This window comes from Mastomys coucha, unplaced genomic scaffold (assembly GCF_008632895.1).
Source record: "Mastomys coucha isolate ucsf_1 unplaced genomic scaffold, UCSF_Mcou_1 pScaffold5, whole genome shotgun sequence".
Taxonomy (NCBI): domain Eukaryota; kingdom Metazoa; phylum Chordata; class Mammalia; order Rodentia; family Muridae; genus Mastomys; species Mastomys coucha.
The window spans coordinates 80881875-80906873 of NW_022196911.1; the positions used below are offsets into that span (position 1 = coordinate 80881875).

At 38.6% G+C, this 24999-nt stretch overlaps 1 protein-coding gene across 3 annotated transcripts in view; it reads right to left on the reverse strand.

The window, feature by feature from the left end:
• Usp32 (ubiquitin specific peptidase 32) overlaps positions 1–24999 on the reverse strand; it is a 173631-nt gene that overhangs the window by 106436 nt on the left and 42196 nt on the right. For all 3 annotated transcript variants that reach the window (XM_031354297.1, XM_031354296.1, XM_031354295.1), the window contains exon 2: positions 2027–2154. In XM_031354297.1, the coding sequence (XP_031210157.1) occupies positions 2027–2089 (63 nt within the window). In that variant the 5' untranslated portion in view covers positions 2090–2154. The remainder of the gene's footprint in view (positions 1–2026; positions 2155–24999) is intronic.

Consider the following 24999-nt stretch of genomic DNA (forward strand, 5'->3'; position numbering starts at 1 on the left):
CCCTATCAGAACAATTCAAGTTAGGTTAGCTGCTGAGCCATCTCACCCGCCCTATCAGAACAATTCAATCAAGAATGAATAGTCTACTCAACAAGGAGCCCTGATACTGTACATCTGCATGTGTAACAATGAACTTGTACCTAACACACAATATACAATATACAAAAGTTAATACTAAATGAATGAAAGTTAACACTATAAAATGCTTAGGGAATACAGAAACCTTAGGTAAAGCAATGGTTTCTTTCTTTTTTTTTTGTTTTTTGTTTTTTGTTTTTTGTTTTTTCGAGACAGGGTTTCTCTGTGTGCAATGGTTTCTTAAACAAAAAAGAAACAGTACAAGTGATCTATGGACTTCACTAATTTTAAGTTTTGTGATTAAAAAAGCACCATGGAGAGAATGAGAAACCACCTAGAGAATGGGAAAAAAATGTTTGCAAGTAATGTATCTTATAAAAGGGCCTATATTTAGTCTTACACTCCAATAAAGACAACCCAATTTAAAAATGGACAGGAATCTGCTTTTGGGTACACACATGTATGTACAGATAGATGTTTATACACAAGCCAAAGAGATCAAATAATGTGACCTAAATGTCTTCCAGCACCATGAAACAGTTCTGTTTAAGCAAAAGAGCTGAGAGGGAAAAACAGCTGAACAATCTATGAATTTGGAAACCATTTTCTATTCATTACCATAACTTTTTTTTTTTGTTGTTTTTTTTCGAGACAGGGTTTCTCTGTATAGTCCTGGCTGTCCTGGAACTCACTCTAGACTAGGCTGGCCCTGCCCCTGCCTCCCAAATGCTGTGATTAAAGGCATGTGCCACCACCACCTGGCCATTACTATGAACTTTTAAGTCCCTTCATTATTTTGTTTTATTTTTTGAGAAAAGGTCTCACTGCGTAGGCCTGCCTGTCCTTGTCAAAAGATTCACTTGCCTCTGCCTCTCAAGTACTAGGATTAAAGGCATGCACCACCACACCTGGCTATGTCCCTTTTTCTAATTGGCAGGCCATACCATAGTATTAAATTATTTGTTAACATATTTGTACTATACCAGTATTCAAGACAAACTTATAAAGGGAAAGCAAGAATATGAGTTACAGGAACCCATACTAAAACAGATCCCAATAAACAATGTAAAGAGATGCAAATAATAAACAAAAATCTAAAGCGATGTAAAACAACATATATCCTCAACAAAAATATTATTTTTAGAAAGAGAATGTTTACAAGCTTAGCTTGTTTGTTTGTTTTTCAAGACAGGGTTTCTTCAGGCAACCCTGGCTGTCCTGGAACTAACTCTGCAGACCAGGCAGATCTCAAACTTGCAGAGATCTGCCTGTCTCTACCTCCTTAATGCTGGGAATAAAGGCATGTGCCACCACCACCCAGCAGCATATTTTATTTTTATTTAACATTTTACAATTTAAATAAGAATTAAATAAGTTCTAATAAACAATTATTTCATTTACAAGATTTATGGACTCAACTTGATTCAATACAAAATTTGTAAAACATACAATATAAAAATTAAATGTGCCAGATGATATTTAAAATAAGGAGGCAATCATATAAATAGTTAATATAGTTATTCATCAGTTGCAAAGGCACCAAAGACCAAAAGTGTGGCTGTAGAGGGTTTCCATTCAACTTTCAAGAATAAAACTCATCTAAACCAGGACTTTGTTGCTTACCTATTAAGCAAGAAAAGTAACTGTAAGGAAGATGAACTCCAAGGAGACTCCTGCAGAATTTTAGAAACAAAAGGGACCAGAGCACAGGGAGGATAGCCTACACCTATAAAGCTAGTGCTCAGGAGATGAAAACATGAGCGTAAGAAGTTCAAGGCAAGCCTCAGTTACACGATGAGTTGGAAGCCAGTCTGAGCTACAACAGACCCTGTCTCAAAACAAAGCATTTAATATCAGAAAAGAATTTAACTTGAAATTTTAAAAAAATACTTAAATTTAAGCTGGTAGACAACTATGAGAGAAACATAGCAACTTTAGGAGGTATTACCTCAGCAACTTTAGGAGGCACTCCATCCCCCAGCACTTCCCTGATGAAGCAGTGCTGACTCATGTAATAGGAGAGTCCACAGGTCCTCTTGAAGGCATCTTTGAGTCGTTTCAGCTCAACATCTGTAACTACAAATCAGAAACAGAAGATGGGTAAGAAACCAGAAAGAAAAGAGGCTTTCAACACCCAGCTCCTCAGTCGTCAGATGAGGGCACACACCTATAATCCCAGTACTTGGAGGCTGAGAGAAGAATGGAGCCTGAGGCCAACTTGAGCTAAATGGAATGTCTTTTATTAAAACAAAAGGGGGGGGGGGCAAGCCACCAGAAGTAGGCATAGGGCACAGACCTTTAATCCCAGAGGCAAGGGAACTTGAGTCTGAAGCCAGTCTGGTCAACAGAGTGAGTTTCAGGAAAGCTAGAGCTACACAGAAAAACCTACCTCAAAAATAAAACAAAACAAAAAAACAATAAAAATAAAAAATAAAAAACAAAAGGGAGGGAGCTCAGAGCTTAAGAGCACTGTCTACTCTTCCACAGGTCCTGAGTTCAATTCTCAGCTACCACATGGTGGCCCACATAATTACCTGTAATTCCAGTCCAAGAGGACATTCATACACATAAAATTTTATTTTAAATGAGAAGGCGAAACTTTAAAATATGCACAGAAACTTTACGCCAGAGAATTTCAAACAGACAGGCTAAATGGCATTAGATTCTGGTATCAATGCTTTTTGGGCGTTAACACACACATTTCCTTTGTAAGAAAAGTACGTTATTTTGAACAGTCTCCAATTTAGATTTTTGCTATTTCACACGTACACAAAAAATTATAAACAGATGATACTAATAATTCAAAATTGGAGGGATTTCAGATGGCTCAATGGTTAAGAACAAATAAAGGCTCCTAGTACCTTGTCAGGTGACTCACAGCCATCTGTAAGTCTAGCTCTGGAGAGAGCCAATACGCTTGATCTTGGACACCCATACTCAATGCACAAACCCACACACATAATATTTTTTTAAAAGCTATCTTAATCTAATTATAAATACATTATATATTAATATATTACCTATAAGTATATATAATGAATATTTATTCAAAACCAGGCTAAAAAGTTAAGAGCACTGCTAAACAATCAAAAGAAGTTCAGATCCCAGCACCTATATACAAACACTTTTGTAACCCCAGTACTATGGTGGATAGAACAGGAGGATCACGGGAGCTTGCTGGCCAGAAAAATGTGAGGTCGAGGTTCAGTGAGACCCCATAGCAAAATAAGAAAGTAGGAAGAGAGAGAAAAGGACATTTGACACTCTTCTCTGGCACACACAGAGGTAAGCACTCCTAAATACAAATAAGCATATACTCCATGCACACACATTTCTATCTACTTATCTATTATCTATCTATCTAATTTATGTATCCTATGACTTTAGGCATTTAAGACATCTTTCTTTTTTTTTTTTTGTTTTTTGTTTTTTGTTTTTTGAGACAGGGTTTCTCTGTATAGCCCTAGCTGTCCTGGAACTCACTCTGTAGACCAAGCTGGCCTCTGCCTCCCAAGTACTAGGATTAAAGGTATGCACCACCCCATTGCCCAGTTGACATATTTCACTTTATACAATAACCTGTCTAAACAAAGGAAGCCTGGTAACCTTAGTTAGATCTCTTCGATAACTCAAATAAAGGTGAAAGTAGAAAAATCAACTCCACAAGGCTGTCCTCTGACCTTGACACAAGATGTGGGGCACAGGCTCCACACCAACACATATCATGCACTGGCACTGTCTTTGTTTGGTTTTTCTTACTATGATAAAATACCATGGCCAAAATGAACATGGAGAAGGGGTTTAATCTGGTTTACACTGGATCATCAAAGGAGGCCAGGACAGGAACTCAAGGCAGGAAACTTTGGGGGTAAGAACTGAGGCAGAAGAACTCACTTACTGGCTGGCCAACCATGGGTTGCTCGATTTTTATAAAACTGAGGACCACCTGCCCACAGTAACACACCCAAATAGTTTGCTGGGCCCTCCATATCAATCTTTAATCAAGAAAATTCCCTACAGGCTTGCCCAAAAGACAATCTAATGAAGAACTTTCTCAAGTAAATTTCCTCTTCCTAGATGACCCTAGTTTAAATCAAGTTGACAAAAATTTAAGGAGCACACAAGCAGTAGCAATAAAATTAATTAATTAAAAGAGAAGTGAGGAACAATTACAATGAAGATACAAAAATGGTTGCCTTTGGCTCGAGTTGGATGAAACAAAGACTTCTGGATGCAGAAGAGAATTACATAAGCTTTTAAAGGTGAAGCCATGTAAAAGGGTCAAGAGCATGCCAAACAGAGGGAATATTTTACATTAATGTGTGGAATTATACCAGAAGAAAGATGAGGAGGAGGAGGAGAGAGGAGGAAGAAGGAAGAAGAGGAAGAAAGGAGGGCAGAAGGAGGAGGGAGGCAGAGGCAAAAAGAAGGCAGGAGATGATGTTTACAACTGTGAAGATCAAGTTACAGTTACTTTACTCTACCAAGAGGGAGGGATACAACTGAGACAAACTCTAAGCCAACTAGAAACAGGCATGAAGTGCAGAACCTTCCCTCTAAAACAGTGCAGAGAGAGCAAAAAGCAGACCACTATTAAGAAGAGGTAACAGAAGAGTTGACAGACCTCAAATCTGTTCTGAGAATAGAAAGCAGCAGTCTAGAGCAACACTGCGTTTCCATCCTTGGAAGGCAAAAGGAGTAAGTCAAAATAAAAGGCAACTCTATGAAAGACATATGGTAACTTTGGGAAATTACATTAGCTTTTTAATTTCTTGAGTATAAAGCTTAGAAAGGTTTGTTGGGAGTCCTTGGCATAAAGATAACTAAAACACTGGGTAAAAAACATAAAACTGAAAGAAACCAAAATTTACAATGTCTAAAAAGGAGGTTATGAAAAGAATGGCAAAGAAAACTGGTAATGAAAACCTAAAAACATGTTCCCCAAAGGCCAGAAAGAAGTTTCTGATAAGAAGTCCCAAGGTAGAAATGGCCAGCAAGATAAAGATGGAAAGGGCTTGGCAAACAGCTAATCACTCAGTAAATGTTTGTCATATGCATGGAGGGTTCCAGGTTCAACAACGTGAGGAGCAATGATTAAAAAAAAAAAAAAAAAAAAAAAAAAAAAAAAAAAAAAAAAAAAAAAAAAAAAAAAAACACAATATAATTCAAAGTTACCAAAACGTAGTTCATCAGAAATCGAATTTACTAACGTCTACAATATACCAACTCAGTATTTTGTTTTTTGATGTGAAAACAGAACATAGAACAAAGCTCATCTCATTAATCATAGTAATTACAGAGAAAACTTTGCTACTAGAAAATAAATTAAATATTATATTAGAATATAGTACTGCAATCTTCTATTGTTGGTTAAAAAATTACTTGCACAACTATTAGCTTTTGTTCCTAAAGGCATTTCACAATTTTGTAGTCAAGCAAGTTCTACTACAAAAGTTATTCAAGCCAGGCATGGGAGTGCATTCCTGTCATCTCAGCACTGGGGATATACAGGCAGAGGGATCAGGAGTTCCAGGACATCCTGGGCCAGAGTGAAATCCTATCTAAGACCAAAAAAAAAAAAAGAAAAGAAAAAGAAAAAGTAAACTAAATACATTCAGAGTAGCCTGCACAGCTACATAAAATACCACAAAATTTTGTCAAATCATAACTGGCAAATTATGGGAGCTATAAAGATAAATGTCAATAATCTAGGTCTTATTCCACGTCAGCCGCTGTTAGGCCTTTATCTTTAGTCTATAGCTCCCCTTTTTTTCAGGTACACATACATTGTGAAATATTCACAACTATTTCAATAGTTATTTCCCTGCCACACAACTACAACCACCTGAGGAGTATTTAAAGAACTGATGTCCAACACCCCTCCCCCAACCAACCAATACAAAGTTCACACTTTACAACTTCACATTACAGTTGCCAAAAGATTTTATTTCCAAAAAACACATAATTTTACAGGAAATTTATAGGTTTGTGATGGGCTTCATGCACAGCTAGCCTGAGCAGTGGGTTGGGCATGTCTGCCAGAGGAAGGGCACTCGAGTTCAAATGCAGGATAACAACACAAGTTTATACAAAGTAATAAGGAACATAACAAATAAAAAGTGCAAAAGGAATACAGATGAAGAAACTATCATGAAAGAATCTTAGAAAATGGAAATTCACATGACAAAAATTTTTTTAAAAAAATCAACAGTGAAAAGCCTGGCCTAGACATGCACATCTGTAATCTTAGCACTAGGGAACCAGAGGCAGAAGTATCAGAGCAAGTTTGAGACCAGGCAGCACTAAATAGCAAGACTCTGTCAAAACAAACAGAAAAAGAGACCTGAGGAATACGTCCAAAAGCAGGAAAGGAATAAATATGCTTGGTAAGTTTGGGCTTTTAAAGAAATTATCCTTAGAATTATTCTAGAAAAAGAATAAGCGGGGAAGTGGTGGCGCACACCTTTAATCCCAGCACTTGGGAGGCAGAGGCAGGCGGATTTCTGAGTTCAAGGCCAGCCTAGTCTACAGAGTGAATTCCAGGATAGCCAGGGCTATACAGAGAAACCCTGTCTCGAAAAACAAAAAAAAAAAAAAAAAGCTGAATATCCCAGTACAAACTGTTCCTCCACTTGGTTATAGAAAAAAGGCTGGTTCAGGCTGTGTTCCTCATTACTAGGAATCTTTCCTAGGGTTACTCTCATAGATTCCATGGAAAGAACCTACCATAATTTTCATCAATGATCAGAGACTTTATCCAGCAACTGATGGAAGGAGATGCAGAGTCCCACAGCCAAGCATCAGGAGGAGGAAGGATAGGAGGAACCAGAGAGGTCACAGATGCTACAAGAACAGGACCCACAGGATGAACTGACTGGAACTCACAGGGGCTTGCAAAGATCAGGGAGCCTGTAGAGGGTCCGACCTATGTCCTCTGCATGTATGTTATGACTGAGTGTCTTGGTGTTCTTGTGGGGGCTCCTAACAGTGGAAGCAGGCTGTTTCTCTTTGGCCTACTTGCAGACACTTCTACTGGGGTTGCCTCTTCCTGACCTTGTTTGATGTGATGGTATGTGCCTTGTCCTACTGAGGTTGGCTATTTGGTTGATTGATATTCCTGGGAGGTCCACTCTTATTTGAGGGTAGGCAGAGGTAGGGTGAATCTGGGGGAGTGGGAAGATTAGGGGTGGGGGCTGGAGGGAGGAGAGGAGGGGGAAACTGCAGTTGGTATGTAAAATTAGAGAAGAATAAAAAAAAAAAAAAAAACTGAACACACAGTATGCACCTATAATCCCGGTACTGAGGAGCAGAAGTGGAAAATGAAGACAGGAATCCTGAGGTGTGTATACAGTGAAAGATCCCCTCTCAAAAAAGGTGGAAGGAGACCAGCTCTGGCCTCTAGATGTACACACACGTGTAAGTGTATCTGTACTCACATGTGTATACACCATACACATACAAATAGTAAAAGTAATTTTTTAAAATAAGAAAGGAACATAAAAATAAAATCTATATTTCATTGCTATCCATAGTTACAAAAAATTGTGTCACCTCTAAGTAACAAGGCTGTTCAGATTCAAGGACCATGAGAGAATGTCAAAGCTATTATTATAAGAAGCCTGTTGTCATAGCCACTTTTTGAAAATATGTCATATATATGAGTAGGAAATATTCATATTAATAAATTATCATTTGGATTGGGTTTTCTTTTTCCATAGGTTCCTAAACAACTCGTGTAATTTCCTTTTACAAATCCTGTCATGACAGCTTAGATATCTAAGTACTAAAGATAATGGTACTCTGTAAAACAGGAGTGCTACTGCAGAGGTCAGATTAAGAAGAGTTAAATTGTTAGGGTGGTGGTTGTGCATGACTTTAATCCCAGCACTCGGGAGGCAGAGGCAGGTAGAGCTCTGTGAGTTCGAGGCCAGGGCTACAAAGAAAGACCCTGTCTTGGAAACAAACAAACAAACAAACAAGCAAGCAAACAAACAAACAAACAAAACAGCAATACAGAATTATATCTAGGCAGAGTTAGAGCTAAACTAAATATTTAAATTTCCAGTCCAACCCCTTTGGAAAATATAAGACCAAGTAGCAGAATAGACCTGATCCATACCAAATAGCAACATTAATATAGACTTAAAAGAACAAGGGGATGAGCAGGGATTGTAACCTATTTCTTCATCAAAACAAAGACACAAACCTTTCAATATTTAAGATTTACCCAAGACCAACAAGAGAAAAGGGGGCTAGGGGTAACACCCAAGCACAAGAATGAAAAGTACTTAGGCCATCTTTAGAAGAATTTGTGATCCAAAGCTCTAAGTATATTCTATGGGGTTAATGTAAAGGTAATCTTTTTCCATACTTAATTAGTTCCATAAAGAAGTATACTACTTAATAAGCCAACAGCCTTGCTATTTGTAGGAAAGAAAATGAAAGATAAAAGAATTAAGAGTTTTCTCATAATTTTTTAAACTATTTTTCATTTTATGTATATGGATGTTTTACATGTATGTATGTTTGTTGTATCTGTGCACCATGTATGTACCTGGTGCCAGGTGTCAGAGCCCTGGAACAGTTGTAAATCACCATGTAGGTTCTAGGCATTGAGTCTGGGTCTTCTGGAAAGGCAACAAATGCTCTGAACCACTGAGTCATTTCCCATGGTCATAGGTTTTTTATAGAAAGGGCAAAATCACAATTTCAAAAAATCCATTTATAAAGAAAGCTATTATGGCTAGGGAGATGACTCAGTTGGTAAAATACTTGCTCTGTAAGCATGAGGCCCTGAGTTCTGATCCCCAGCACCAAGTTAAAATAGGTGGGGGGTCGGAGCCAAGAGATGACTCAGGTGTTAAAAGCACTGGCTGCTCTCTTGGCCCCAGTTCAATTTAAACCCTTATACAACTGCTCACAACTATTTGAAATCCCAGTCTCAGCAGATCTACATCTTCCTTTTACCTGTAGTGCAAAGATAGAGGCAGGCAAAACACTCACACAAATAAAAATAGGGCTCAGTTGATAGAGTACTTGGCTAGCATTCATTAAATTTAATCCTCAGCACCCACAACTGACAACAATCTGTCACTCCAGTTCCAAGGGACCCAATACTCTCTTCTGGCTTCCAAAGGCACCAAGTATGCAAGTGGTACACAGACAGACACACAAGCAAAGTATCCATGCACATAAAAACTAAAAAAGTAGCCGGGCGGTGGTGGCACACGCCTTTAATCCCAGCACTTGGGAGGCAGAGGCAGGCAGATTTCTGAGTTCAAGGCCAGCCTGGTTTACAGAGTGAGTTCCAGGACAGCCGGGGCTATACAGAGAAACCCTGTCTCGAAAAACCAAAAAACTAAAAAAGTAAATATTTGTTTGCTGTTGTTGTTGTTTGTTTGTTTTTGAGACAGAGTTTCTCTGTGTAGTCCTTGCTATTATGCAATTCCTTGTTATTCTGCAGCTCAGAGATCAGCCTGTTTGGGCCTCCTGACTTCTGGGATTAAAGGTGAGCGCCACCAGTATCCAGCTAAAAATAAATCTTAGAAATAAATAAATAAATGTACTTTTGTTTTTTTGAAAAAGCATAAAAATGGTCCACTAGTAGTACACACTAGTTAACATTTCAGAGCAAATCATCAGTAATTCAAAGCAGGAATTAAAGTATAGCAGTTTCTATAGCATTTGGCCTCAATGTTCAAAGACAGTGCTGCCAGAGTTGCTATATACTAGAGAACTCCGTACTAGAAAACTAAAAGTGGCTCTCTACTTGACACATGAAGTTGTTGTGGGCTTTACCACAGCACACATGGTTAGTGTAGACTGTAAATGGATGTGGCTCCATATCTTCACCTCTCAGACCACAAGTATCTGTAATCAAAAGAAGCCATGCCACCCTTACAGAGCATCTGTCTCTATTTCTGTCCCCAAGCATCCTCTGAGCTTGTCTGTATCATATAAAAAAAACTGAACTAATCTAAAAGCAACTTTGGCTTCCTTGTTCCTGTTACAAAATTCTATTTAGTGTATAAAAATGTGAAGAAAAAAATAATAGACTGGGATCTTTGTGCCAGAAAACCAAGTTACTTTGTCAATGAATGAAATAGTTATAGCAAACTTTAGGGCACAGATAAACATTCAAGTTGTATTATTTTTTTCTACAGGAGTGACAGTTCCCATTCTGAAACATGTCAAATATGCCACTATAAAGTTAACTTAAAATAATTTCTAGGGTAGACTGTGTCTTTGAAAACTGCCTGTAAGAACAGAATATAAATCAAAAAAGACATAACTAAATTAACAGTCACAGGAAATTTGCTGTATGCTTAGATACTAAAATAGAATTTTAACAAATATGACTGAAAAAAGACTAATGAAGACTTAAGGAAGTCCTCATTAGCTTCTCATATTTTCTACAATACAACAAAATGACTATTTAACATGTTGATAAGTTTTCTAGTTTATTCACTTGCTTCTAGCAGTTTCTCAAGCCAAACACATGATTTATCACTTTCCTTGTTCATAAACTTCTGAAGCTATCAGCAACATTAACACTGTCAGTTCAGTGCCATTATGTTTCCAAGTATCCTCACCCCCGCCAGCAGAGAGGGAAGGAACAATTGTCAAAAGGCATATAGCAGCCCAAATTCCTTTATAAATCTAACCAAAATGGAATGGAATGTCTTCAGTGTCTGTAACCTACTGAACAACATTAATAACAAAAGGTACACCTACCTTACCATTTTAATCTCTAAAAGGTATTTCACGCCAGGTGTCGTGGCCCAAGCCTATAATCTCAGCTCTTGGGAAATAGAGGCAGAGGATCAAAAGTTCAAAACACATCACCTTATTTGTGACAATTCTATTTTCATGATCTGACCACCTTCCAAAGATTATGCCCTTAATGCCATCACTCAAAAATTAGGTTTCAGGCTGGAGAGATGTCAGTGCTGACTATTCCTTTAACTTTTTTGCTTATTTTTATTCATGTGAGTACACTGTAGCTGTCTTCACACACAGGGCGTCAGATCTCATTACAGATGGTTGTGAGCCACCATGTAGTTGCTGGGATCTGAACTCAGTGCTCTTACCCGCTGAGCCATCTCTCCAGCCTTGTCCCTGGCTTCTTAGTGCTGAGATTAGATGTGTATCACCACAATCAGTCAGATATAGATCTCCATCAATGCCTCCAGAAAGAGGTTCCAATTTTTTACACTCTGCTAGCTGAGCCTACAATTTTCAAACTAAAAGCTAATTCCTTATACCTAATTTTAGTTTGATAATCATGAAATATTTCCCATAATTTTCAAATTTATAAAAAGTCCTTGTTGACAGAATAGTACAGTTAATAACCTTAGAAGAGAACACATTCATAAAATTTAAATACAACATAAAAGTATATATTAGTCAAACACAATATATTAGTGAAATGTGGAATTATTGTTTCCATGCAAAATACAAATAACTAGAATTTAAATAAATTATCTACCTTGGAAACCTGATGAAAATCAAGTCTACACTGTTGGGAGTTGGTGGTGCACACTTTTATTCCCAGCACTCAGGAGGCAGAGGCAAGCAGATCTCTGTGAGCTTAGTGTCAGCCTGGTCTACAGAGTGAGTTCCAGGACAGCCAGGGCTACACAGAGAAACTCTGTCTCAAACAAACAAACACACAAAAAAACAGAGAAATCCTGTCTGGAAACAAGCAATCAATCAAAAAGGGAGGGAGGGAGGCAGGCAAGCAGGCAGGAAGGGAGGGAAAGAAAGCATACACTTCTCAAGTCTCAACACTGAAGAAGTTCAGAAGAATATTGGAAAACTGATGTCTCTGCAACCATTACATCTAGTATTTGACAGGAAAAGGCAGTTTATTACTATTAATGGTAGTAACATAAAACCTCTTAAGAGCTGGGCGGTGGTGGCGCAGGCCTTTTATCCCAGCACTTGGGAGGCAAAGGCAGTTCGAGGCCAGCCTGGTCTACAGAGTGAGTTCTAGGTCAGCCAGGGCTACACAGAGAAACCCTGTCTCAAAAAAAACAAAAAAACAAAAAACCTCTTAAAAAACTACATAATAACCAATATATTGCTTCTTTTGATACCAAAATCAATTTTGAAAGAATTATTTACACAGATAGGAGTCAGGTATCAGCAAGTCTGAATGAGTTAAGGTAATTCACACTGACATTGTCAAACTGAGCTCTTCTTACTTTGGATGTGCCCATGATATAACTGTGATAACCAAGCTTTCAATTGTTAAGTCCACACCAGCACTAGGTAGTAAATAAAAAAAAGATCCAATCTCATTTGAAGAAAATGAAAAGCTATTTCAATAATGAACACCAGATTAGACTTTGTTTTTCCTTGTATATACATACCTGTGGCTGGTGTGCATGCATATGTGCCTGTGGTCACACATGGAGACCAGAGGCATGTTGGGTGTCTTCTGATAGTACTCTCTACCTGATAACTAAGGCAGGGCCACTTGCTACATACCCAAAGCTTCCCAGGTTTAGCTAGTCTAGGCAGCCAGACTACCAAGGTATCTTCTCCTAAATGGGTGCTAGGGATTCAAACCGCAGTCTTCATGCTTGGGCAACAGGTGATTTCCCCATGAACCATTTCTCCAGCTTTGAAAGCTTTTATTTCTTTTCTGATTAAAAAATAGGGTTAGAGAGACAGCTCAGCACTTATGATCATTTGTAACTCTTGCATATTTTTGTTTTTGCTTTTTTTTTTTTTTTTTGGTTTTTCGAGACAGGGTTTCTCTGTATAGCCCTGGCTGTCCTGGAGCTCACTTTGTAGACCAGGCTGGCCTCGAACTCAAGAAATCCGCCTGCCTCTGCCTCCCAAGTGCTGGGGTTAAAGGCGTGCACCACCACCACCTGGCAACTCTTGCATAATTCTTACAGTTTATAAGATTCTGACATGTAAAATTAGGATGAATATTTCCTGTGCTTTTACAAAAAATAAATGTAATTTTGTTAAGATTTGTTAACAGTCTTTTATGATCCCCAATATCTACAATTCTTAAAATATAGATGTACCGGCTAGTTTTATGTCAACTTGCCACAAGCTTATACAAATATACATATGCATGTGTGTGTATATATAAATATATATGTATATATATTTATATTTATATCACGTATATATATGTGATAATGATGATGATAAAAAAGAGGCTGTTAACTTGGAAGGATTGAGAGGAGACATGGGAGGAAGCATACCTGGGAGGAGCTGGAGGAAAAAGAAGAGGGAAATGATGTAATTCTATTTCAATTAAAAACATGTTATAAAACAAAAGGAAATATGAGCTGGAAAGATGGCTCAGGAGTGCACTTGCTAAGCAAGCATGAATTCTTGAATTTGAATTCCCATCATAAAAAAAATCCAGGCATGAATACATAGACACAGACAGGCATATGTACATGTACATATGCACATGAGCACGTACATATACCTGTATGTACAACACACACGCAAAGAAAAAAAAATGAATGTGGGCATGGACAGACAAACAATTATCCCAGAATTTCAGAGGTGAAGACAGAAGGATCAATAGTATTCAAGGACAATCTCAGCTTTATATTAAATTCAAAGCCTGGCCTATACATGAGATCCTGTCTCAAAAAAACAAAAACAGGGGTGGTGAGATGGCTCAGCAGGTAAGAGCACCGACTGCTCTTCCAAAGATCCTGAGTTCAAATCCCAGCAACCACATGGTGACTCACAACCATCCGCAATGAGATCTGATGCCCTCTGAAGACAGCTACAGTGTACTTATGTATGATAATAAATAAATCTTTAAAAAAGAAAAAAAGAAAGAAAAAGAAAAAAAATCACCCTTTCATCATATTATAAACATCAGGACACTTTTTATTCCCTTATGAGGTAAAACTATTTTTCATAGATATAATATTATAGTTAGTAAGAAATCTGATATAAATACCCAAGAGAAATTAGGTATGGTGGCACACATCTGTAAATCTAGCATTTGAGAGGTACAGGCAGAAGGATATGAATAAAGGTCAAGGCCAAGCCTCAGCTCTCTATCCAAGTTTCAGGCTAGCACAGCTACAGTGAAACACTGACTCAAACAAACAAAAGAAAAGGAGGCTGGGCAGTGGTGGCGCACACCTTTAACCCCAGCAATTGGGAGACAGAGGCAGGCAGATTTCTGAGTTTGAGGCCAGCAAGGTCTACAAAGTGAGTTCCAGGACAGCCAGGGCTACGCACAGAAACCCTGTCTCAAAAAACCAAAAAGAAAAAGAAAAAGGAAAAGGAAACCTAATTCTACTAGAGGAAAACCTTTTTATTCAAAGTCCTGGAGACTGCTTATAGTGTTGTTAAGAAGAAAATAAAAACAAAACTAAAAAACACTTAGAAATATAGAGGTCCCAGTTAAAAATCAAAACCGAGAAGCTGGGCAGTGGTGGCGCAAGCTTTTAATCCCAGTACTTGGGAGGCAGAGGCAGGTAGATTTCTGAGTTCAAGGCCAGCCTGGTCTACACAGTGAGTTCCAGGACAGCCAGGGCTACACAGAGAAACCCTGTCTCAGAAAAACAAAACAAACAAAACAACAACAACAACAACTAACCAAAACAGAAGCTAGAGCTGGGCAGTGGTGGTGTACTCTTTTACTCCCAGCACTGGGGAGGCAGGAGGAGGCAGATCTCAGTGAGCTCAAGGTCAGCCTGGTGTACAAAGCTAATTCTAGGACAGTCAAGTCTACAAAAAGAAACCTATTAAAAATGGGGTACGGAAAGCCAGGCAGTGGTGGCGAACGCCTTTAGTCCCAGCACTTGGGAGGCAGAGGTTTGGGAGGCAGAGGCAGGCGATTTCTGAGTTCAAGGCCAGCCTGGTCTACACAGTGAGTTCCAGGACAGCCAGGGCTACACAGAGAAACCCTGTCTCTGAAAAAAAAAAGGGGGGGGGGGTACAGAGCTAAACAAAGAATTCTCAACTGAGAAATCTTGAATGGCTGAGAAGCACTTAAAGAAATGTTCAACATCCTTAGTCATCAGGGAAATGCAAATCAAAAGAACCCAGAGATTCTACCTCACACCAATCAGAATGGCTAAGATCAAAAACTCAGGCAACAGCAGATGCTGGCGAGGATGTAGAGAAAGAGCACTTCTCCATTACTGGTAGGGCTGCAAGTTGGTAAAAGCGCTTTGGAAATCAATCTGGCAGTTCCTCAGAAATTTGGAAATAGTTCTACCTGATGACCCAGCTATACCACTACTGGGCATATACCCCAAAAATGTCCCATATACCACAGGGACACATGCTCCACTATGTTTATAGCAGCCTTATTTATAATAGCCAGAAGCTGGAAAGAACCCAGATGTCCCTCAACAGAAGAATGGATACAACAGATGTGGCACATTTACACAATGGAGTACTACTCAGCTATTAAAAACAATGACTTCATGAAATTCACAGGCAAATGGATGGAACTAGAAAATATCATCCTGAGTGAGGTAACCCAGACACAAAAGAACACACATAGTATGTACTCACTAATAAGTGGATATTAACCCAAAAGCTCAGAATACCCACGATACAACCCAAAAACCATATGGAGCTTAAGAAGAAGAAAGACTAAAATGTAGATGCTTCAATCCTACATAGAACGGGGAACAAAATAATCACAGGAGGTAGAGGGAGAGAGGGACCTGGAAGAGAGAGCAGGAGGGGGAAAAGAGGAGATGGGGGCAAGAACAGGTATTGGATAGAAGGGCCAGGAGAAAAGTACAGAGGGTCAGAAAATTGAACAGAAACATGTAGCAGTAGGGGTTGGGGAATTGGGGGTTCTAGAAAGTCCCAGACTCCAGAGAAGCGAGAGGCTCCCAGTATCCAATGGCAATGACTTTAGCCAAAATGCCCAACAAAGGTGAGATACAACCTGTAAAGACCACCTCCAGAAGATAGGCAAAGCTCCCAGTTGAGGGATGGGGCCACCTAGCTCAAAATTTTTAACTCAAAAAATGTTCCTGTCCAAATGAAAGACAGAAACAACAACAACAAAAAAGGAACCGAGACTGAAGGAAAGGCCATCCAGAGATTGTCCTACGTAGGGGTCCATCCCATCTGCAGACACCAAACCCCCACATTATTGCTGATGCCAAGAAGCACTTGGTAACAAGAGCCTGCTATAGCTGTTCCCTGAGAACATCTACTAGCCCCTGACCAATACAGATGCAGAAAATTAGAGCCAACCATTGAACTTAGCCCGGGGAACAAAATGGAAGAGCTAAGGGAAGGACTAAAGGAGCTAAGGGGAATTGCAACCCCATATGAAGAACAATATCAACTAACTGGACCACCCAGAGCTCCCAGGGACTAAACACCAACCAAAGAGTACACATGGAGAAAGCCATGACTCGAGATATGTACATAAGTAGCAGACCTTCATCTGCTACCTTATCTAACATCAACGGAAGGGGAAGGAGGCTTGATGCCCCAGTGTAGAGGGATGCTAGAGGAGTGAAGCAGGAGTGGGTGAGTAGGTGGAGGAGCATCCTCATAGAGGCAAAGGAAAGTGGGGAAAGGGGAGATGAGATGAATAGTTTGTGGAGGTAACCAGAAAGGGGGATATCATTTGAAATGCAAACAAATAAAGTGATTAATTAAAAAAGAAAGAAAGAAAAAGGAGAGAGGAGGAGAGCTGGTACCAGGGAGATGGCTCAGCAGGTCAGGATGCTTACCACCAAGCCTGCTGACATGAGTTCAATCCCCAGGACCCACACGTAGAAGAAAAGAACAGACTCCTGGGGGTTATTTTCTGACCTTCATACATGCACTATGACACCCTAGTATGGATAATCCTCTCCGCATACAAATAAATAAATAAACCTTTAAAAAAAAAGAAAAAGGCTGTAGAGGCAGCTCAGTAGGATATCAGCTATGTAAGCATGAGGATGAGTTCAGCTCTCAGCACCTATGTTAAAAGCTGTGCTTGGGGCTGGTGGCACATGCACTTGAAAAGAAGAGAGTTTGAGGCTAGTCTAATCTACAAGGTGAATTTAAGGCCATTCAAGGCTACACAATGAGCCTCTGTCTCAAACAAACCAATCAACAAACTAAGGCTGGGCTTAGCCACATTCAGATATGTAACTCTAGTGCTACGGTGGGCATATACAGGAGGATCACTAGGGATCAACCCCAATCTAGTTTCCAGCTCAGTAGAAGGCCATCTCAGAGGAATAAGGCTAAGAGTGAAAAAGTAGAACACTAAGATCCTCCTCTGCCCTCAGCAAACAAAAACACTGGTGTGTGTACTGACATACAAGCAGGTCAAAACAAGAAAGAAAAACATGGCTTAAAAAAAGAAAAAAATTCAAGAATTAAATCTTGGCACCAAAAACATGGTAAATCTAGGGACTTACAGTCTGCTGCAAAGACTATTCTGTGCTTGTCAACAATTTCCTCATACCTAAACATGGTTCTACACAACCTCAAGATGACAACATTCTGAAGTTCTGTTACATAAAAGCCAAAGCATGTAAACAAGCTAGGGGTGTTGGCTCAAGCCTTTAATCCCAGCACTCAGGAGGCAGAGGCAGGAAGAGCTCTTTAAGTTTGAGGCCAGCCTAGTCTATACAGCAAGTTGCAAGCCAGATAATGCCAGTGATACCCTGTCTCAAAAAAAAATAATAATAATAATTAAAACAAAGTAAAATTGTATAAACATTTCACAAACAACCAAGGCGGAACAAAATAGTTAAAATAAGGAACTATAGATTTCAAATGATGCAATGACAAGTTTCTCAGAGAAAAACACAAGTTTCTGGTGCAAGACTATATACAGATAAAACAATTTATAACTAGATCTGATGATACACCTATTTCACTCATCACTCGGGAGGTTGAGCTGGAAAGATTAGAAATTCATGGCCATTCTCAATCACATAAATTTCAGGATAGAAACTATCTCAAATAAGCAAACAAACATCACAGAATTCATGTTGTAGATAAGAACTAGTACATAGGGGCGGGAGAGATGGCTCGGTGGTTAAAAGCACTTCCAGAGGACCCAGGGTCAATTCCTAGTACCCACATGGAAGCTCACAGTGTCCATAACTCCAGTTCCAGGGGATCTAACACCTTTACAAATATAAATGCAGGCAAAACACCAATATATATAAAAATAAAGGTTTTGTAGGTGAGTGTTTGTTAGGTTTTTGGGTTGGCTGGTTGGTTTGGTTTTTCTGAGACAAAGTCTTACTATATAGTTTTGACTGACCTGAAACTGGCTATGTAAACTAGGCTGGCTGGTCTTAAGAGAACTGCCTGCCTCTGTCTCCTGAGTGCTGGGATTATAAATCATAAGACATCATTGAAAGAAGCAATGGGTAAGTTAACAAAGTTTGAAATAAGAATACCAAAAAAAAAAAGCAAATGAAACCACAACAAATATTAGTTCCAGGAGAAAGAAAAGATAAGCTAAGTAATCATATAGCTTGCTACATAACTACACATGTGAATCACATTATATCATAAGGAAAACAATGATTATTTAACTAAAGCTACCATGCCACTATTGTCAGATTCAAGTAGTAGGGGAAGGGATGAGGGAAGTAGTATAGGGTAAAGAGAAATGTAAGTTTTATTCTTTTTTTTTTTTCTTTTTTTTTTGGTTTTTCGAGACAGGGTTTCTCTGTGTAGCCCTGGCTGTCCTGGAACTCACTCTGTAGACCAGGCTGGCCTCAAACTCAGAAATCCTCCTGCCTCTGTCTCCCAATTGCTGGGATTAAAGGCCTGTGCCACCACTGACCAGCCTCCTTTTCTTTTGTTTGTTTGAGTCAGTGTTTCACTGTAGCTATGCTAGCCTGAAACTTGGATAGAGAGCTGAGGCTTGGCCTTGACCTTTATTCATATCCTTCTGCCTGTACCTCTCAAATGCTAGATTTACAGATGTGTGCCACCATACCTACTTTTATTCTTATGCTTCTAAGAAAAGAATCAACAGAAAATACCTAAATCTAAATAGAACCAATATTAAATATCAAAGTTCAACTATGAAAATATACAATGGTCTCATCAGAAGAAACAAGAAAATGCGAAGACATAGAGAAAACTGGTTCTCACTTAGATTTTTAAAAATGTATTATTATTGTATGTGTCTGTGTATTATGACAGGGAAGGGGGATGTGCCCGAGAGAGCCTAAGGAGGCTGAGTGACAACTTTGTGGAGCTGGATCTCTCCTTCCACTGTTACATGGCATCTAGAGCTAGACCTTAGGTCACTCAGCACGCACTGCTATACGTTTACCAGGGGACCATTCTACTAGCCCTCATCTAACAAATCTTATCATTTTACTATTTTTATTATTAATATCTTTATTTTTAATATTTTACATATGCATATAATACTGATTAAAAATAGTATTTGGAGCCATCAAGATAGGTCTGTGGGTAAAGGCATCCATCTACTGCCAAGCCTGAGGACTTAAAAGTTCTCCATGTTGTAAGCTGAGAACTAACTTCTAGACAAGTTGTCCTCTGACAGTCAAACATGTGCTGGGGCACATGTACACACCATTGCCTCCTGATACAGAAAATAAATAAAATGCAATTTTAAACATAGTATTTCAGGCATGTCTCTTTAATCCCAATAATCAGGAGGCAGAGGGAGGTAATCTGAGTTTAAGGCCAGTCTGATCTACAGAGCTAGATCCAGGACAGCTAAAGCTACACAGAATGATTCTGTTACAAAAAACACAAAATGGTTAAAAATAAACTCTCTCTGACTTCTCTGTAAAGAGTGACAGTATTTTTCAAACCTGTATTAGAATATTTAGAATTCCTTTAGAAGGATAAGCTTAAATATCTTAAATCCTTCAGATAAATACCTTATACACTAATGAAAAAGCTATCAAATAGTTCTATAAACTCATATTAAATATTTTCGGGCTGGTGAGATGGCTCCATCAGTAAGAGCACCGACTGCTCTTCTGAAGGTCATGAGTTCAAATCCCAGCAACCACATGGTGGCTCACAACCACCCATAATGAAATCTGATGTCCTCTTCTGGTGTTCTGAAGACAGCTATAGTGTACTTATTCATAATAATAAATAAATCTTTAAAAAAAAAATTTCAACTTTTTGATTTTTTTCATTTATATTAAAAGATACAATTAATAAGTTCACACACACACAAAAAAATGTTAGCCTTACAAAAACTAAGTCCAGCCAGGCATGGCGGAATACAACTTTAATCCCAGCACTCAGGAGGCATACATAGTGAGTTCCAGGACAGCCAAGGATACATATTGAGACTCTATCTGAAACAAACAAAAAACTAAACCCCCAAAATTTACAAAAGGAATACAATCCCACACAAACACACACTACACACACACAAAGGACAAGAACAACAAAAATCAATCACACAAACAAACCTATTAAATAAACTCAAATGAAAAAAGAAAACAATACAAAACACAACTTTTTTCTTTAAGAAAAAAAAAAAGGAGGGAGAATTCAGTCAGGAATGAGCTTGTCAGCAAGCATGAGGACCCGAGTCCAAGCCCTAGAACCCATGGTAAACAGCCAGTGCTATAGGACAGCATTAGTGTATAAACCCAGAACTGGGGAGATGGGGACAGACAGATAGAGCCCCACAACCTATTCTATTTGGATAAGCTCTAGGCCAGCAAATAACTTTACCTCAAAAGACAAAGGAGGGCAAGCATGACTCAGTGGGTTAATGTGCTTACTCACAAGGAACTGATTCCAGCAAGCCATCCTCTGCATTCCACACGTACAAGTGGCACAATACACAAATAAAATGTGTTTTTTTTTTTAAAAGATTTATTTATTTGTTATATGTAAGTACACTGTAGCTGTCTTCAGACGCTCCAGAAGAGGGCGTCAGATCTTGTTACGGATGGTTGTAACCATGTGGTTTCTGGGATTTGAACTCAGAACCTTCAGAAGAGCAGTCAGTGCTCTTAACCACTGAGCCATCTCGCCAGCCCCATAAAATGTGATTTTAAAATAAAAATAAAGGGAATAGTCCAACAAACATGAAAAATGCAGACAGGAAGGCCAAGATTCTTAGTATATAGCCAGAGGGACTTGGTGAAAGGTAATCTTGATATGAGGTCTGTGGTTAGAGGAAAAGGAAGGTGGGAAAGAGTATGAAGGTGACAAGAGGTAGCAATGCTGGCACAAACAACATTAAAGGAACTGTCAAAAGTCTTTCTGCAACACTGAAACTGAAAATGAAACAACCTTAGCTGCTTGAAACTAGAAAGCTGGCTCAATGATTAAAAGTACCAGCTGCTATACCAGAAGACCTGGTTTGATTCCTAGCACCCACAACCATCTTTAACTGCAGTTCTATGGTGTCCGATACCCTCCTCTGTCCTCTTTAGGCACACATGTGGTTCACATACATGCAAGTAAAGCTACCATACACATAAAATAAAAACACAAGTATTATAATCTTAAAAGCTAATCTAGCTGGGAAGTGGTGGCACACGCCTTTAGTCCCAGTGCTTGAGAGGCAGAGGCAGGCAGATTTCTGAGTTCAAGGCCAGCCTGGTCTACACAGTGAGTTCCAGGACAGCCAGGACTATACAGAGAAACCCTGTCTTGAAAATCCAAAAAAAAAAAAAAGCTAATCTAAATGTAGAAAAAGGTACATGGACAGAAATGATACTCAATATGTATTATTTTAGATTTCGAGACAAACAAACACAAGCCAGGTATAGTGGCTTACAATCTTAGTACTAGGGAAGAGGGAAAGAGTATTATTTTGTGCTCTAAGCCAGCCTGGAAAATACAGTCAGGAATGCCTGGGCTGCACAATGAGACCTTATCTTAAAAAAAAAATTAATTTCTCTATACATTTGTAACAACATTTCTAACCACTTTTAATGCTTTCAAAAATAACAGTAATCTTTCCCATTTATTATAACTCTGAATAGCCTTACACTGTAAAGTCCTTTATACAGTTCCACACTACTATGCAAATCAATAACTTCCTACATACAACATAAATTATTTTAATTATTACACTTTAATTGTTTGTATACATGTGTACCACAGCACATGTCTGGAAATCAGAGAACAATTTCTGAGAGTCAGTTCTCTCCTTCCTCTGTGTGAGTCCCAGGGAACAAACTCAGGTCTTCAGGCTTGATAGTAGGTGCTTTTCCCACTGAGCCCTCTCATGGCCCGATTTTGCTAGTTGTTGTTGAGATGATCTAATTAATTACGTCACTCAGGTTGGCCTCTAACACTAAATCTCCCTGTCTCAGCTTCCTAATACTGTAATTTTAGATATTCATCATCATACTTGGAGATTTCCTCTTCACCTCAGTAATTTTAACATTTTTATTATTATTGACCATGTAGAGGAATTATCTATAAATGTACTATGAAACATATAGTACAATGTTGGGATTTTATTACAGGATTAAATAGGGTTAGCAAGATGGCTCAGCAGGTAAGAGCACTGACTGCTCTTCTGAAGGTCCTGAGTTCAGATCCCAGCAACCACATGGTGGCTCACAACCACCCGTAATGAAATCTGATGCCCTCTTCTGGTGCATCTGAAGACAGCTACAGTGGATTACTCTGGAGTAAGGGTGAGGCGCCGGAGCAAGTTGGGGCCGAGGGAGTGGGCGGTCCTGAGTTTAATTCCCAGCAACCACATGATGGCTCACGGCCATCTGTACAGCTACAGTATACTCATACACATAAAATAAGTAAATCTTTAAAAAAAAGCATTAAATACACATATATAAACCTAAGAAGTATGCATAGAAAATCTCTTTGTTAATATTATTTTCCTTTTTTTTGGTATGTAGAAGAGCTAAGAAAACCCTATATATAAAGTCAAACTTAGCACTACCTTTTAGAGGCCAGATTAAGTTTGGTATGTCAGAATTGGTTATGAAATATACATATTTCGTACATATATATTCATATATATACACACACACACAAACAAAATTAGAAAAGCAAAAGAACAGAGGGCTAGAGAAGTAATTCAGTAGTAGTGTTTGCCTACCGTGTGTAAGTCCCTGATTCAATCACTAGCACTGGAAAAGAAAACATTTATTTTTACCTACTGTGATTTTTCCAATAAATCTTTAATTTCTAAGTTAATTTCATATATATGATAAAAAATAATAAATCAGAATATGTATTATATTTTACATATACCCAATTATTTTGCCAATTATACCTGGTTTCTTATGAAAAGGAATATGTTCTAAAAAGTGATTAAAACCTTAACTTCTTTGGAAATTTTTATTATAATTGTCCTATACTGAAATAGCTTAAACATTAATGCTTAATGCACAATATCAATCTATCATTAAATAAAGGCACTCAAACAATGTTCAAAATGTGTGCAAAGTTTTATACACACATATATCAGCCCACTACAGAAAACATTTCCTCGGGCTGGTGAGATGGCTCAGCGGAGAAGAGCACCGACTGCTCTTCAGAAGGTCATGAGTTCAAATCCCAGCAACTACATGGTGGCTAACAACCCATAATAAGATCTGACGCCCTCATCTGGTGCGTCTGAAGACAGCTACAATGTACTTACATATAATAAATAAATAAATCTTTAAAAAAAAAATTTCCTCTAATACATTAAGTTGTAAAGCACCTACTACCAAGAAACAGAAGCTGCTGGGAGAGATATACACCCGAGTGAATTGTAGAATACTTTCCTAACTTGTGGGAAAGGCTCAGTATCACAGTATCACAAAAAAGGAATGAAAGAAGAGGTAGAAAGAAGGAAAGGGAACATAGGGAAAGAAAAGAAAAAAGAAAAATGAAAAGCTTGGGCTCACAGGTGACTCAGTAGATGTGGTTACTTGCAGTCACCCTGACTGACATGTGCTCAGTCTCCAGAAGCCATATGGTAGATGGAGAGGACCAATACTCAAATGCTCTCCTCTGATCTCCACACTCTTGTTCACAAAAAATAAATAAATGTATTAAAATATGAAAGGTAATAATTTCTGGAAAAGGTATAAGAATATCTGACAATCTCTAATAAAGTACACAAAGAACATCACTATAAGTGTTGGTATTCTGTCTGGACTCCAGAACCCACATGGTGGCTCACAACCATCTATAACCGTAGTCTCATGGGATCAGATAACCTCTTCTGGTGTGCAGATAGATATACATACAGACAGAGCATCAATATATATAAAATAAATAAATCTTTAAAACAACAACAAAAGCCACACCTTTAATCCCAGCAGAGACAGTAGTTATCTCTTTGTGAATTCAAGGGCGGCCTGGTCTATGCAAAGACATAAAACATTCCAGGACAGTCAGGGCTACACAGAAAAAAATGTCTGTCTCAAACAAAAATCAAACAACCCAGAAGAATTCTCATCACTTATTTTTAAAAAGGAAGAAGGTGAATTAGAAGTCCAACAGTCTTCAAAGATGCCATCTTGGATGACATGAGACCCTACTTCAAAACAAACAATTACAAATGCAAACAGCCTTTCCTATCTGACAATGACAAATACAAAGGCAGCAAGCTAGAACTGTGCTTTAAGAACAAAAAGAAAACCATAGAGTTTATAAATAAATGGGAAAGTATAGATAAACAGGACCAAGAATGGTGGTGAACACCTTTATTTACTCTCAGTACTCAAGAAACAGAAGCAGGCAGATCTCAGTGAGTTCAAGGCCAGCCTAGTTCATAAGAGTGCCAGGCCAGCCTTGGTTACAAAGTGAGATTAAGACTCAAAAAAGAGTGTGTTTGGGAGGGGGTGGGGATAAATAGGCTGGAGTTTCAAGCAGAAACTGAATAATTTGGGGGTCTTGTAGATCATTACAAGAGGTACATTTTTGCCCTAAAGTAGCAACAAACAAACTTTAAATAAAGAATTTGTAATCTGTTATTGTGGTGCAAGACTATAATCCCAG